The sequence below is a fragment of the Galendromus occidentalis genome, unplaced genomic scaffold (genome assembly GCF_000255335.2).
Source record: "Galendromus occidentalis unplaced genomic scaffold, Mocc_1.1 scf7180000075396, whole genome shotgun sequence".
NCBI lineage: Eukaryota > Metazoa > Arthropoda > Arachnida > Mesostigmata > Phytoseiidae > Galendromus > Galendromus occidentalis.
This window is the reverse complement of record NW_003803386.1, coordinates 103884-118892: the sequence shown is the minus strand read 5'-3', so window position 1 is coordinate 118892 and position 15009 is coordinate 103884. Positions and strand designations below refer to the sequence as shown.

At 50.4% G+C, this 15009-nt stretch overlaps 2 protein-coding genes across 2 annotated transcripts in view; both read left to right on the top strand.

Moving 5' to 3' along the window:
- The first annotated feature begins 2418 nt into the window (after positions 1-2418).
- SpdS (Spermidine Synthase) lies at positions 2419-4590 on the top strand. The gene is made up of 5 exons (XM_018641873.1): positions 2419-2455; positions 3307-3695; positions 3811-3998; positions 4173-4370; positions 4452-4590. The coding sequence occupies exons 1-5, from the start codon at positions 2419-2421 to the stop codon at positions 4537-4539; spliced, it is 900 nt and encodes a 299-aa protein (XP_018497389.1). The 3' UTR covers positions 4540-4590.
- A 2615-nt stretch (positions 4591-7205) lies between these two features.
- The window catches only part of LOC100908709 (kinesin-like protein KIF28P), an 8854-nt gene continuing 1050 nt past the window's right edge, over positions 7206-15009 (top strand). The window contains exons 1-18 of the mRNA XM_029113146.1: positions 7206-7543; positions 10158-10286; positions 10401-10491; positions 10612-10791; positions 11215-11338; positions 11441-11552; positions 11675-11782; positions 11929-12124; positions 12205-12265; positions 12536-12658; positions 12735-12865; positions 12966-13264; positions 13398-13552; positions 13701-13849; positions 13959-14240; positions 14339-14485; positions 14569-14868; positions 14956-15009. The exon at positions 14956-15009 is cut by the window's right edge and continues 21 nt beyond it. Of these exons, the coding sequence (XP_028968979.1) occupies positions 7206-7543; positions 10158-10286; positions 10401-10491; positions 10612-10791; positions 11215-11338; positions 11441-11552; positions 11675-11782; positions 11929-12124; positions 12205-12265; positions 12536-12658; positions 12735-12865; positions 12966-13264; positions 13398-13552; positions 13701-13849; positions 13959-14240; positions 14339-14485; positions 14569-14868; positions 14956-15009 (2979 nt within the window). The remainder of the gene's footprint in view (positions 7544-10157; positions 10287-10400; positions 10492-10611; positions 10792-11214; positions 11339-11440; positions 11553-11674; positions 11783-11928; positions 12125-12204; positions 12266-12535; positions 12659-12734; positions 12866-12965; positions 13265-13397; positions 13553-13700; positions 13850-13958; positions 14241-14338; positions 14486-14568; positions 14869-14955) is intronic.

Here is a 15009-nt window from a genome sequence, read left to right as displayed (position 1 = left end):
GAGGGCGAAGACGGAGTTCGCTCCGATTCGCGATAGTTTACTGGAGGTTCGACGAAATTATCCATGAGGGGATCTATGCGACAGAACTTTCGCACAATATCCTCGAAGAAACCCGATATTCTCGAAAAACTCAAGGCCAGATTAGATGTCCAATGTTCAGCTCGGACCTCGGACGCGATCCGTTAATGCGAAAAAATCCGTTAGTCGAACGAGTGTAAACAAGTTCGGAACGGACGGCCCGCGCCGACGCGGCGCCGCGGCTGCGCGGATCACCGGGCCAGAGTTTCCGTGGCACGGATTCACGACATTTCAAATCAGTGGATTCCGCAAATTGCGACACGGAAATCGAAATTGATCTTATGAGCTGCTGGAGCATTTGTATTATATACAATGAATGTAGGTATACCAACACACCGTAAATCTTCTATCATCACAAGGTATTTTTTCGAGTGCCCCCCCACCGATAGTAGCCCCCCTCCCCGCTCCCGAGCTTTATTCTTAACAGGGCTTATATTATTCGAGATGTACGGTATGTAGTCTTGATAAGAAGTTGTCTATGTATCTGGAGCTACATGAATGATGAATGACGACAATGACGAATGACAACGTATGTCGATTTATCAACATGTTAAGGCAAGCAAGTCGCAAGACCTCCGCCTGGTTTTTTTCCTCACCTCTGCCCCGTGTTCACCAAGAGTCAATCCAATCACGTGCGCTGGGGCTTGCGGCCGGTGTACTTCGAGCTCTATGGTTGCGCTGTGACATCCGGTCTAACGTGAGTTTCAAGTTCTCCCCCGCCGCTCGCCCGCGCCCGCTAACGTACATCTGATTTTTGTTTATAATTGTTGTTCTCACCTTGAAGCAAGCCTAGACGGCGCCGTCAGATGGTTATCTCAGTGTTGCCTTGGCTTGGTCTTCCTCGCAAAGGCAAGGCTTGCTCTTCACAAAATAATCTTCGGGAAGGATTGCTTGGCAGGAGGGAGCTGAATCACCTGAGAACTCGAACAAATTATGTTCAGCTGAAAAAGAAAGTATTCATGACAGTCGCGGATGCTCCGCGTAGATCTTCGGATGTATTTAGGAGTGACGATATCTTTGAGGCTCGCCTCGTGTCCCCTGCTCCCCAATTCATGCGACCTTGAAGCTGAAAGGCGGCGGTCGGTCAGATTTCCCCAGGACCCGAGCACTTCAATGAGAGTTTCTGGGGAGAGTCGCCGATTGCATCGCTAATGCTAATGATGTATCCGATGTGATGATTCATGATCCATCTGGCGGTCGATCACATGCTGTGTGATATAAACCATATTGAGCCAGCCCGTCATAAGCGTACAGACCAAAAATTACAATTTTCCCCCGATGTGCCTCCTGGTTCGATATTCAGAACGGAAGGACGGCGAGCCCTCCTCCCACATGATGAAGTCGAATCTCACTGTCAAATCTCACCATTCTCGATTGATGGCCGGAGTGAGGAGTGTCTGAGCGAGAATCCGGAGAGTGGTGAAGTGAAAATTTCATTGCTTGCCCAAATCATCATTTGTAGATCCTCATCTCTGGGAGTATTCGCTAGCAGCACATGGCTCGCTGCTCGCTGGAGTATCGGGATTTGAGATTCGTCCCGGTCGGTTCCAAATCATCGAGCCCTTCACCGAGACTCCCGGTAAGCTCTCGAAACGGTCCATGAAGATAGGCACCAATCCTTGTCGTGGAGCTTTGTCCATCTCAATGAGACGACCCGCCTTCCGGACTGAGAAAGTTCCGTACATTTTTCCGTTCGAGGTTGGTCCGTACATATGTACGGCTCGTGACGGTACGGTCACCGTACAGCCGTACGAACGGCATGGATGCCTAATCAGGAGGCGACGACGACGTAGTGCTCGATTTCTCCACGTATTGCATGAGAATTTGAGCGAATGCTCTGTACTAGAATCGTCAGGAAGTACCTAACGTCAAGCTTGGGGTTAGGGTGGAACGATCGAAAACGGATCTTCCGCATGCATCATCCTTTAGCAGTGGACCTCCTGAGCTAAAAGCGAGGTCAGCCGGCAGGTTCTCTGCGTTGAGTTGACCGGCGATCAATTGTTCGGCGTCGAGTTGTGCCGGCGTCAGCTTGTCTGGCGATGAGTTGTCTTGGCGTTGAGCTGTCCGGTGTCGACAAAACGGCGATTACTTGTCTGCGTCCGGCCTGAATGAGAGTCCCAGAGGACTGGAGGCAAGCGTATGGAGCTAGAGAGAAACTAGCGCTCTTCCCTTACCTCTTCCCCCTCCTCCCGTGCCATCGATCACCATCAATGTGCACTCTCTTCGATCACAACAACTCCAGCCAGCAATACCGGAATCCGGAGCCGTTGGACTCACGACATCGCGTGGGAGGAATACAATTATTTTCATTTTATTCGACTCGATTCTCTGGCAACAATCATGGCGTCTCCGCCCGGACTCAATTTCTTCAAAGAAGGTTAGTGGTGATCCCAACATCGATGTGCAGCCATTCCGATGCGAAGCGATGCGACCATGCTCCATGCAATTATTCACCATTAATATAAGGTGAACGGGCACTTTTGACGGACTTTGGCTGGGTTGTATCATAGAAGTGCAGCTCGAGGGAACTGAATTAGACTAATTCAAAGATTCGTGCTATCCAGAGACCTTACAAATTGGGAGTTGTTCGCCGTGAGCCGAGAGATCTTTTTCGCAGACCTCACGAACGCGGGTTGAACAAGTCCTCAAATCCAGGATGCCATGGTGTACCGATCTGAAGCACGATCGGAAAAAAGGAGGGGAGGTGTCGGGTGACCGTTTATCTCGCTGCAGGAAGCATAATGCTGCAAACTAAGCCGGCATGAGCTCAGCGTGATATACGGACTCAGAGACCTTCTTCAGGCGTCGTGAGCAAGGCCCTCCCCTGATAGCTTGATGCTATTGATGCCCATGTTTCTGTGGACAGTGGAGCGCTTATCGCTGTTCTCGAGTGATTCTCGAGATCGAAGCTCGCGTGGGGCTCCTGCAGCCCGCGAGGCATTGAGACGAAACTCCGGATGAAGCAATACCCGGGCTTCAAAATTCATCAGATCTTCCTCAGCTAAGATTGGTCACGTGTCGTATGACTCAGGCACCAAAGATTCCGACATGATTTCTTAGTACTCGTCATCTTAGCGCGGTTCAAAAGCGCTGGACGGCATCACCGCCCTTTAAAAATAGATAGCGGATTGTCTGTCCGGTGGATTGGCGTTCAGGAGGCAGCTCTTTCTCCGGGGATCCCGATACATTATTCACATTTTGGAACTTTAATCAATATAAATTTCACAGGTTATTTCACTGAGACGGGAACTATGAATCCGGAACCAAGTGTCTCGCTAAAGGTTGACGAGGTCCTGTATCAAGGCGAAAGCGATTTCCAGAGAATATTGTTCTTTCGATCGGAGAAGTTCGGTAGAGTTCTCTGTCTTGACAACGCGATCCAATGTACCGAATTTGATGAATTCGCTTATCAAGAGATGATCAGTTTCTTGCCGCTCAACTCACACGAGAACCCACGAGAAGTGTTGATCATCGGAGGCGGAGATGGAGGAGTCGCCCGTGAAGTGGCAAAGCATCCAAAGGTGGATAAGATAATTCAATGCGAGATCGATGGCAAGGTTGTCGAGCTCTCGAAGGAATTCCTCCCGCACATGGCTTGCGGCTTTGCCTCGGAGAAGGTAAGAACCCTCACCACCCAATCGGGATTCTTTTTCCTATCCCGGATGGGACGAAGGTCTTTCCGATTCATACAAGGATCGTCCGGGTATCCGTGACCATATTTTCTCGTCCTAGATCGATTTGCGAATAGGCGATGGCATCAACTTCGTCAAGAATACGGAGTGCCGTTTCGACGTCATCATCACCGACTCGTCTGACCCCATCGGACCAGCGGAAGTACTCTACCAAGATGATTACTACGCATCTCTGAATAAAATCCTGAAACCAGGCGGTATAGTCTGTTGCCAGGGAGAATCTCTGTGGTGGGGGAAATTTCTTTCATGCGAATTCTGGACAATTATTGAATGGACGCTCTGCGATGTGACGGACCTATTGTGTCGCGCACGCAGTCGCTCATTGTCGCCGTGCTCCTGGGACCCCCAGAACGAGCCTGAGGAGCGAAAAATATTCCTGAAATTCTCCTCCTTCTTCTTCAGGTTCGACCGCGAGTTCATTCGGGAAGTCCTCGGCCGATGTTCTAAGATTTTTGCCAAAGTCGATTATTCGTCCATTTACATACCAACGTATCCTGGAGGCCAGATCGGATTCATAATGGCTTCCAATTCGGAAGAGACCGACTTCAGGCGGCCCATAACTGTATTTTCAGACGACGAGAGCGAGAGGATGAGATTGAGGTTTTTATGCCGCAATGACCCATATATTGCTCTATAGATACTTCTCTTCAGCCGACATCGAAATCTTTTTGACGTTTCCAGGTACTACTCGAGCGAGATACATTCTGCGTCGTTCGTTTTACCTCGTTTCGCTCGCAAGTACGTCGATGAATCGCTCGGAAGGAAGTAGCAGACAAATCAGCAGAATTCCCAATAAAGGTTTTGCAAACATCATCCCTGGAGCGTTCCCCGTCTTCATTTGGGGCATTGCTGATTGTAAAACCGCGAATTCTGCTATATACCGGGCCGCATCGTCAGTTATCATGAGAACAGAGTGCTGATCCCAGCACGATATCCTACGATTAGGTACTTATTGAGAACGATTCTGAGTCCAGGAGCAATGAAGCAGCTGATCGCTCCCTCCACCCGGCTAACTCTAAGCCACAAATCTCCATCCCGAGAGCGCATTCTTCGCACTCAGATTGGCCTCGAGCAGCTATGACACCTGGCTTGACGGCAGCTCCTCGATTTGGCCTTTTGTCCTCTCGTCTGAAGATCATCAGGCTGCTCCGCAATATCATGCGGGGCCTTCTTGGGGTCCCCACGCTGGATCCCAAAGAGGGACTCCGTTACGATTGGGAGCGGGTCAACCCCGGTCGTGACATCAGTGCACATACCGATCTGCCGACTGGGTACCACCGTGAAGCAATGAGTGGAACCATTCGAGATCGTAGAATTGTGAGAGTTCGATCCGTGTAGTCGGGCGACATGAACGCCCATCTTCCGCAGTCCGACAGTAGGATGAATGGGCGTGGCAAACTCCTCCGTATAGACCCCGCGGAGGAATTTTGAGGAGAAATCACTCGCAAACAGGACGGAGGAGCTACAGAAGTGCGACGGTACTGAGGAGTAACAGAAAGGTATATATATGATGCTTTGAAGAAGCAACAGAAACACATGTAGATGAGAGGGAGGGAACCCCGCAATCGACCGACCATGGCGTCTCTAGTCTGTCGGGTCAACCGAGATGGTGCGTCGGGCTTCCGAACCTCGCTCATGTTTGGGATACAGTGGATCGAGAGTTCTCCATACACCAAATATCGTGCGATGAGACTCATGGATGGGAACCCGTCTCGGCTCCTAGAGAGGCTCTTTCGAATAATATGTTTACTCCTCAAGCAGTGGCGGATCTGGCACGGGTGGCGCCCGGGGGCAAAAAGACTGAAATGCGCCCCTGACTCTGTTCCCGACGGTACCTAGTCCCTCAAGTGAAAAACAGATGCAGATGCGATGAACATCGCGACTTGTATTCAAATCAATTCCCTCCTCGCTACGATTACGATGTCTCGATGCATTATAATTTGAAGCCCGACTCGTCTTGCCCCAACAGTGGCGAAATTTTCGATAACTGATTCAAAGTCCGGCTCCTCCGTTGCCTCTCTCTCGATGCCCAGAAGAGCCAAATCCACAAGTCGCTCTTGATTCATCGAAGCTCTAAAGTGCGTCCCGATCAGCTTGAGTTTACTGAATGATCTCTCGCAACTCGCAATGGAGACCGCCACCGTAAGTAGAATCTGGATTGACACAAGCAAATTAGGGAACACACTGGCGTCACCGTATTGAGCAATGAACTCGAGAACTTCTTCGGGTTTCCTCAGACGCACCTCGCTTCTAGTACCAAGCAACATTCTGCAGCCTTGAAGAGGAGAGGGAGCTTTCGAATATGCATATTATTAGTATGCAGGGGCGCCGATTCCAAGTCCCACGCTCACGGGAGCTAGGCTCGAGCCAAATCGAGCGCCAAAATGTTGAGCGAAACGCGTAGATATACATTACAAATCGTAGGGAATGAAACCTCGATTCTGCGCCTCCTACCAGAGGCTCGGCCCTCGCGCTCGGGGGCAATAGATTGTGGTTCTCCTCATCTTCGAGAACGAGGCCTTCTTATTCACGGATCCTCCATCCTCGAGAGCCGAATTCTACTATTCTTAATTCGATTCCGGGCTCCACTGTGTGATCTACACCCCTTCGAGAGTCGACGCGACGCAGGAAACTTGAGAGACGATCCGGTCGGCGGAGACAACTGTGATCGAAAAGAATTACAGGATGGCGAGCTCGCTGCCTAATACGTGACACGTGAAGCTTCACCGGGAGGGACCCGACACCCCGAGAACAATCAACGTTATCAACGTTGTGGTGTGCTAAAAAACTGTCGAGTCATGGAGTCCACACCCGCCCAGATTGACTTACGGTGCAGCCCTATCTACCTTGGAGCGGAGGCGTTTCGCTGCGCAGAGATGCGATTATGGAGATGCGTGTATATGGGTCGAAGGTTCATGGCGCCTGTCTGCGGCCAAAACGTGGACCCGAATCTCGGTCTGTTCGAGCTCTGCGACTGTCGGCTAGAGGGCGGGATAAGCGCAGGCGAGAATCAACATCTGAGCTTCATGAGGACCCGGGGAAACAACATGGGCTCGGTTCTTCCTGGAGTCCTTTTCGAATTGGCTAGAATGCGAAATCCGTTGAAATCCTCGGCGACGAACAACGACTACGTTGCCCCACGCGCCTGGTGCCTCTCTCCACCAAATGACCTAGTTTGCTCCATACCCCCATCACGACCTAGTTCCGAACACTCCCGCAGAGGCCTGTGAGGCATTGCTAGGTTTGATCGGACGCCGACACCGCTCCGAAGTGCGTGCAGTGATTCAAGCAATGCCCTGTGTCTTATTGCCAGTGGTCATCTCCCAACCTCCACCGCGCAAATGACAGTACTTCACGCGCAGCAGTGCACCGTGCCAAAATAGAATCATTGACCCTTGGACTTTCGTCAGAAGTATATCAGATTCTGACGTGATCATGTCTCGACTCTCGCTCCATAACACCACAGAAGAGATTTTGAAGGATCGTACCGCCACGTCGGCTCGTTTTAATGCTACTGCGAAAGTGGCGACACCGATAAGGCGACCGTTCACGGGCTCATCGGGGAAAATGAAGCCGGAGGAAAGGCGTCACTCCATCGCGACGGAGAAGTTACACAACAGTTTGAACTCACGCCGAAACTCCTTTGTGAGAACAAAGAGCTTCTTGCTGAAAACTGATGTGACAGAGTGTCCTCCGATCGAGCAGGAGGAGCACGTGCCGATCAAGGTAGCTGTTCGCGTTCGACCATTCGTGGGGTTCAAGAGTCTGATATGGTAAGGTCCCGACGTGTTCGGCGCTGGGAGGTTTAGATTTTTTGAGACCAGGGATCGTTTGCGGGATTCCCGGCACTTTGACCTCATGATCCCTTCGTGCATAGCTCCGAATTTTCAGAATGAATTATCCCTTCTACCATTTCCCTCCTGAAAATCCGACCTCAGAAACGTCTGCCTTCCTACGGCATTGAAAGTGATGGTGGGATCGAGACAGAGGCACGCGAGCGCCCGGTGATCGGAAGTTTCACTTACCCCGTGCGCTCGCCCTAGATGCTGATCCTCGCAGGTCCTAGAAGAGAGCTCTGACCCATACTGACATTCTGTAGAACAAGAACGCAACCAAGAGGGCTTCGTAAGCACCGATGAGACCATCACATCGATTGACATTCCAACTTGACTGAGTCGGCGGATTGCATCAACGATTGGGTAACATTCGGCAATGAAGTGATCTAGGTCGGAGCGCCGACAGAGATCCTCGGGAAGCGTCAAACCCAGGCATCTAGCTGACTGAGCCAGGGATCTCGATGATGGTGCCCCCCACACGGCATCGCCAACCCTGCTCTCCTTCCTCGTGTAGCGGAAAAGCACGAGCTTCTTCTTGCACGCATGGCCACCTGACCAAGAGTACGGGAAGTCCCAACAGCCCGTTTGAACCGACTTTGGAGCGCTCGGGATATGTCGCCTACGAGTGTGTTCAAGCTGGGAAGAATATCGATGTATTGTCATCTGCATATGCAACTGCCCAACGAGAAGTATCCTAGAATGTTATGGTGCCCTCCAACTTGCCCAGATCACGCGCCCGAAGTCAACGAAATGTTGAAGACCCTTGTGAGCGGTCCGGCTTCGGCAGCAATCCTGAACAGCTCATCAGAAACCCCGCTGATCCAGACTCTCCAGCTCCCCCTCATGCCCTCAAGAACACTTAAGGTCTCAGCATCATTGATGGCATTCGACGGGAACTCAACGCCGGTTCCACACGCGGAGTCCAGCAGCAGACCTATGTCGACAGCAGCAGTGTCGAAGTCTAATGGTCGAGGAACCAACCGCTGCGAAATGATGACTCAGTTCGTCCGCCAGCTCCCTGGAGAGACTTCCCTTTGAGCAGTGCTGGGGCGGCTTGGAAGCTCGGCTCGAGCGCCCCCTCTCCCGCATGCTTCATTCACGAATCGCCAGCTCTTTTCGTGATTGTACCTGACTGAGCTTATTAAACGTATGTATCACTGTGGAGGCCGTTCAGCCATGCAGTTGGATGAAAACCAGGGACGGGTCATCAAGACGTCGGCCCAAGAGGCCACCCATGGAGAGCTTTGATCTGAAATCTGAACGAATGTGTGAGCCCGCGATTATGCCGCCCCGGACGGAACTTCCCCTTCTCCCTCCGCGACTGACTACATGCTCTGTATTTCGTAAACGTGTGTGTATACGTATTTATTTGGTCTCGGGCCTCGGATCGGCATTCTCAGAGCATGTCGCTCTGTGTGCGTCAACACAGCTTTCTTGAGCGCTCAGACATCATGACCCAAGGGGATAAACGGAAAATAGAAGTCGGAGACCACATTTCCTCTTCCACGCCCGAGAAGTGCCACTCAGAGCTGCGCGCCGCTCGCGGCCGATTCCGGCGGCGGCGGGGTGAAAGAACACAGGCGGCGTCATACAGTATTTTTCCTATCTTATACTTCGCATCCTTGAATGCAGCAATACCCCGCCGAAGAAGCGTCGTTTGGAAAAGCTTCACCAAGGCAGTATACATGTCGTATGAAAGTCAACTCCTCTAGAACTTAGAATCGCCATTAGTATCGGTTATGCGATATGGAACTTTTCTCATCACAAGCGTGAAGAGTCTCCCAAATGCTCTTCGAGTCCTTGAATAATCTCGTCTTCTCGCAAGTCACTCCCTGCGAGGAATCTCCTTCGGGCTCCCGCTAACGCGATTCTGCTAAAATCGAGAGGATGAAACTTGCCAAGTCCGACTCATCCAGCGATAATCAACAGTCTCATTTGACGATGAGTGAACGCTTCCATATTTAAAAGATTTTAACAGCTTCAGCTAGCATTCTAGCAGCTGTGCGGATGTTCTACCGATCGGTTTTCGACAGATTTCCAAACTGGACATCTTTGCTTCACAAGGTGGATTCCAGACGGCCCACAGCCGAGGCCAAAAAGGTTTCTTATGCTTAGATTCAGTCAAATGTTGGAAGGCAGAATCCGAGTGATTCTGATTGCCATGAATTTTCTGTCAGTTGGGGTCTCGAGCATTTCCGGAACATAGAATATCGGTTTTGCGGAAATTCCACTGTCGACAAATATTCGATAGGATTCGTGGAATTGGAAGAGATTCTCTTTCTTGACAGCATCACGAATACTCTGGTGTACCCTGCTGGAATAAGACGATGAGAGAGCAAGCGCACTTCGCAGCTCGGCGCGCCGGCGATTTCCTGAGGCGGCGTACGCTTCCCGGAGGGCCGATGTTCATCGCGATAGCGACTCCTCGGTGCTGGTTGGATCGATCGTTTCACTGCACGGGTCGCTCTGGAAAGCCCGAACTACCTGGTCTGCTAGATTAAGAAGTCATTTGTCAGCACCGATTCCTAGGAGATTCTTTTCCTTATCGCAGCGAAAATGTCCGCGTCCCACCATGCTGTATTGAGATGAAGGATGAGGAGATCACTTTGCGCAATCTACATTCCGCCTCCGCATTGCAGCGGCACTTCCGATTTGAGAGGTGTTATTGGTCAGTCAACGGGTAGGTGCGGATGCGCAGACTTATGTTGGGCTGTTTCGTGGGCCCCGCGTCGCCCCTCCGGGCGCCGGGATCTCCGAGATACTTCAAATACAGCAATAGATATCGATATTTCAGGTTCATCCGCTTGGACAATGGATATCTCTCGGGAGATTCGGATCATGTCCGCGGGAAGCAATACGCAACCCAGGGCGTCATACACATCCAGGTTATCGGATCTCACCGCTTCCCGCAGATTTCGACAGCAAATTGCCTCCCTCCTGGACGTGATGACAATCCATGCGCTCTGGAGAGATGTGTGTTTTCATTTGATATCATATGATTCCAGATTGGACAAGAAGTCGTGAAGAGATTATGGGACGGATTCAATAGCACTTTGATCGCATACGGTGAATCTGGCTCCGGGAAAAGTTATTCTCTCTTCGGCACCAGCGAAAACAAAGGAATCGCGCTCAGGATGTATGATGACCTCTTCTACCAGTTAGAAAAACGCCGCGTCATTGATAAGGTTAGACAGTGCGGGATAATTGAGGTCTGCGACCTGCGCGGCCCACCGGCAAGGCTCAGATGAACAATCCATATCAACTCCGTCCAGGCTCTCGGGTTGATGTCTAGATCTAGACTCTAGCCTCTAGAGGACGAGGACCGTCTTTCGAGAATGAGGACTGTCTTTCGTCTGCGCACAATATCGAGTCTCTGACCCTACCCTAGACACAAAATCGACGCGATTCGCGCCTCACGGAAGTCCCGATGAAAAAGTCCGAGTCGATTACTCGGGAATCATCTCCTTGTTCCTCACACCAATCTCCATGTTGAGTCCTTGTCGGCGATATTCAGATAATCTGCCAGGTCATATGCACCAGCCGCGCATTCTCGGGCTCCGGTCTAGAATCGTGAGGCACTGACTGAAATTTGCTTTATTGTGCTCCAGAAGCTGCTGTGGGCGGAAGTGACGTTCAGAGTGTACGAGATTTTTGAGGAGGGAATCATTGACCTCCTGTCAGATTCACCGAGACCACTCAAAAGCTACTCGACTTCGAGTAACGACTTCTTTGGTGGGTCCGATCTAAGAATTCATGCAGATCACGTGCGATTCGTTACATCTATCCATAATCTGCTTGGAATATAGCTTTTGAGAATTCTAAATTTGTCTTCAGTACCCAAATTGTCAGAGTTCAGCGTTGCTACTTACAAGGAGCTGACTGCGATCATTGAAAAAGCACTGATAAATCGAGCTCTACACTCCACAAATTACCGGAGAGAGACAAAGTTAGTACACGGAAGAACCCATTTTCGGTCCGATTCGTAGATTTCTCTCAATTGGGTTCCATTTCCCGAGCTCAGAGAGCTTTGATGTATCAGGACGGCGCTTGAGTCTTCTCGCATTGCAGACACGGTAATTTGGTGCTACAAATTCGACTGGATCAACACTCGAAAGCGACTCATTCGAAGGACATCTGTCGGAGAGCTACTCTGACCGTGATCGAATCTGCCGGAAGGTATTCATCCTCTTAACCTTGATTTTCGTAAGAAGGAGGCAAACTCCGATTCTACAGCGATTCTCCTGGATCTGAGCGTACATGCTCGTACGTGAACCCAAGTGATCCTGGCGCATCAACGTTAATGGAATCATTTTTCTCTGAAGCGAGGTCTCGACCCTGGTGCCGGACCTGAATGACGAATGGGCCTTGTGTGCGAAACAGCTGAACGAGTCTATCTTCGCTCTTGAGAGCTGCTTGCGAGCATGGGCCGATCCTGGAGAAACGCAACCTCCATTCGGTGACTCTCTGCTTACTCGGCTGCTTCAGGATGCGCTTGGGCGAAATTCCTACATTCAAGTGGTCAGTCTGAGAAGGGAAATTTAATGGTTTATTGCTGTGATGATTCTGAGACTCGATTCCATCATCGAGTTTTCTCCTAGATTGTCACAGTCTCTCCGGACGACACAAGCTATGCGACGACCCTGAAAACATTGCAGTGGGGTGAGCGAAAGCAGGTCTTGATCGTAGGTACAGTGAAATCTCGTTATAAAGAACCCCACGGGACCTAAAATATCACTTCGTTATAATGAAAGCTCGCTCTAACGAATGTTTTCTATCAATTATCACCCATCACTATGGCAAGTCAGCCAAGTGGAGGGGGAGAAAGTGCTCGTCTTACTGTAGACCCCTCGAACGGTGTTCTTGTATCGAGATATTGTTCACATTAAGATTTTCAATATCGGAGACGCAGCGTAAGGATGATTATTTCAGCTCAAGAAGTTCAAAATGGTCACAGTCGCGTCAGACGCAACGAGTTCTGTGTTCAAGAAGAGCAGAAGAAGCTGAGGGCCGAGATCGACGGAGCTCGGAAAAAACTTGAGTTGTTACAGAGAGGTACCGCTGCTTGCCGATGAGGGTCGTCCCAGAGCGCAGGCAAGTACCCCTGTACTGACGGACTTTTTCTTTGAAGAGGACCGGGACTCCGTGACGAAGTCTATAGACGAAGCGAGGGAACAATTGAAATGGCTAGAGTCGCAGCTCAGCAAATGGAAAGAGCCTCTGGACGATCGTATGCAAACGACAGAATCATTCATCCAGTCGGTCTGTAGGATCCGTGAGCTTATGAGCTTTTCTCCATGTGTTGATGTTCATGAGCGTTCCATTGCTCAAACGTACCTGACCGAAAACATCAACCCGTCAGATCACAAATACATTCGGCGAAGAAGAAGACAAGAAGAAGCTCCCTCATCTGTCGAACCTGACGCCGGACTCCATGACGTCTGACCGCATCCTCCACTTCGTATACAACGGAGACGTTACCGTGGGTCGGGATAAGGAAAATACCGTTGTGCTCGTCGGGCCTGGAATCGAACCGGTACATGCGGTTCTATCGAAGAGTCCATCAGGCAACATACAGATCGAGCCTGTTTCGCAGACTGCAAAGTTGCTCATCAACGGGAAATCCGTCAAGGAAAAGACTGAGCTCAGAAGTGATGACAGGTACTTCCACGAAATGAGGATACTAATCCTAATCAGTAATCATTGTAGCATCGTCGCATTCACGCATTGCTATGGAAACATCCGTCTAATGCGAAGTACAATCTCGACCCCTGAAATCGTTGTTTCCCCTAAGGATTCTATTCGGGACGCGTCACCTGTATTCTTATCGTAACCCCAGAGAGGAACTGCGTGTCCACGTCAAAGAGGAGGAGCGGATCTCATTCTGGAGCGCTTTCGAAGAAATCATACATTTGAATGGGATCATGTTTTCAAGTGACTGTACCTTCGGTGAGTTATGCTGAAGCCCGAGCTACACAGCGGACGTGCCAGACGGAGCGTCGGCTCATCCCCGCTGCCGAATGAGGCCTCTTGCACTTTTTCTGATGGGAGTCCGTACGGTGAGATTTTCCAATCCACGTATCTTGCCCCTCGCCAGAGTCTGCCGTGTTGAATAGGAACATTCTCCAGGCTCTGCCTTTGATCAGTGAAGCTAATGTAATGGCAGAAGAGATGGAAAAAGACGTCAAGTACGATATACAACTCTTGTCGCCGGAAATGCAAGGGAAACTCGATGGTCAGACAGAGGTGAGAACGTAGATTCGATAACTCCGTGGCTGTGCTCATCGAAGGAACCTGGAGAGCAAAAACTTAGAGCATTCCGCCTCTGACGGCTAAACGGTCTTTTCCGTTACAGATTTTAGCCTCTGTATACCACACCCGATCTCATCAGCGCTTCGAATGGACAATCCGATGCTTTGAAACGAGGATCTTCGCCATGCGCGAGCTGTATCGCAAGATGGAAAGTGGCGCACCGATTGATATACCTGAGATCGCCGATCCTTTCTACGAGAATCCAGATGCGGATGTTCGGATAGGGACTGCGCGACTCTACCTACAACCGCTCACGTACATGGTGCGAGTCAAGGAAAGCTTGGAAATAATCGATTTTCGGTCAGAAGTCGTTGGCCTGATGGAGGTTCGTTGAACAATCAGAAGCGATAGCTCTCGAGACTCCAATTTAGTGTTTGGTATTCGAATTCTTTCGGGCCACCTCCGTGTGTACCTCTCTCATAGGTCGAACTCGTGCCGTGCAATGAATTCGGGGAAGAATTCAGCGAGGAGGACAATGTCTTCATAGACAACCCCATCGAGCTCGTAGACAAGAACTTGTCCTTCATAGTGAGAATACACTGCTGTAAAAATCTACCTGAGGGCTTCACGGTGAGTTCGGCATCGATTTGGATGTGATCAAGCTCAAACTTCCGGCCGTGTCCTCGCTGTATAATGATTTCAGATTCTCGCAGGAGGTCTATTGCACGTATTCAGTGTATCAGACCGACAGCAGGGTCGACACTGAGCGGATCTCAGGAACTACTAACCCCGAATTCGGGCACGAGCGATTCTTTGCATTCAGACCCGCATCTCGAGAATTGCTCTCCCATCTTGCCGATTCTTACGTCGCCGTTCATGTCATGGCTCGGCAGACTTCGGCCGAACTAGCCGTCATCAGAGCTGACAAGGAACAATTGGCGAGACAAAAGATGCAGAACGATCTCATGCAGCAGACGAACGCGCTCATGGAAGGATTCCGCATAAATGGAAGGGTGGGGTCGACGTCCTCTTGTGCTGACAGTGTTATCCGACATGATCGAACGGGATATCTGAACTTCCTATTCTCGATCTCTTCGCAGGAAGTTGATCCCACGAAGCAAAGCGTCATTGTTGAGCTCCTCCTGATGAAAAAA

Bases quoted from the DNA above. Each gene is read 5' to 3' on its own strand.
- SpdS (XM_018641873.1), top strand. From the start codon at position 2,419: ATGGCGTCTCCGCCCGGACTCAATTTCTTCAAAGAAG. The intron at 3,999-4,172 runs GTGGGGGAAATT...CTTCTTCTTCAG, and splicing joins TGCCAGGGAGAATCTCTGTG to GTTCGACCGCGAGTTCATTC. The intron at 4,371-4,451 runs GTTTTTATGCCG...TGACGTTTCCAG, and splicing joins AGCGAGAGGATGAGATTGAG to GTACTACTCGAGCGAGATAC.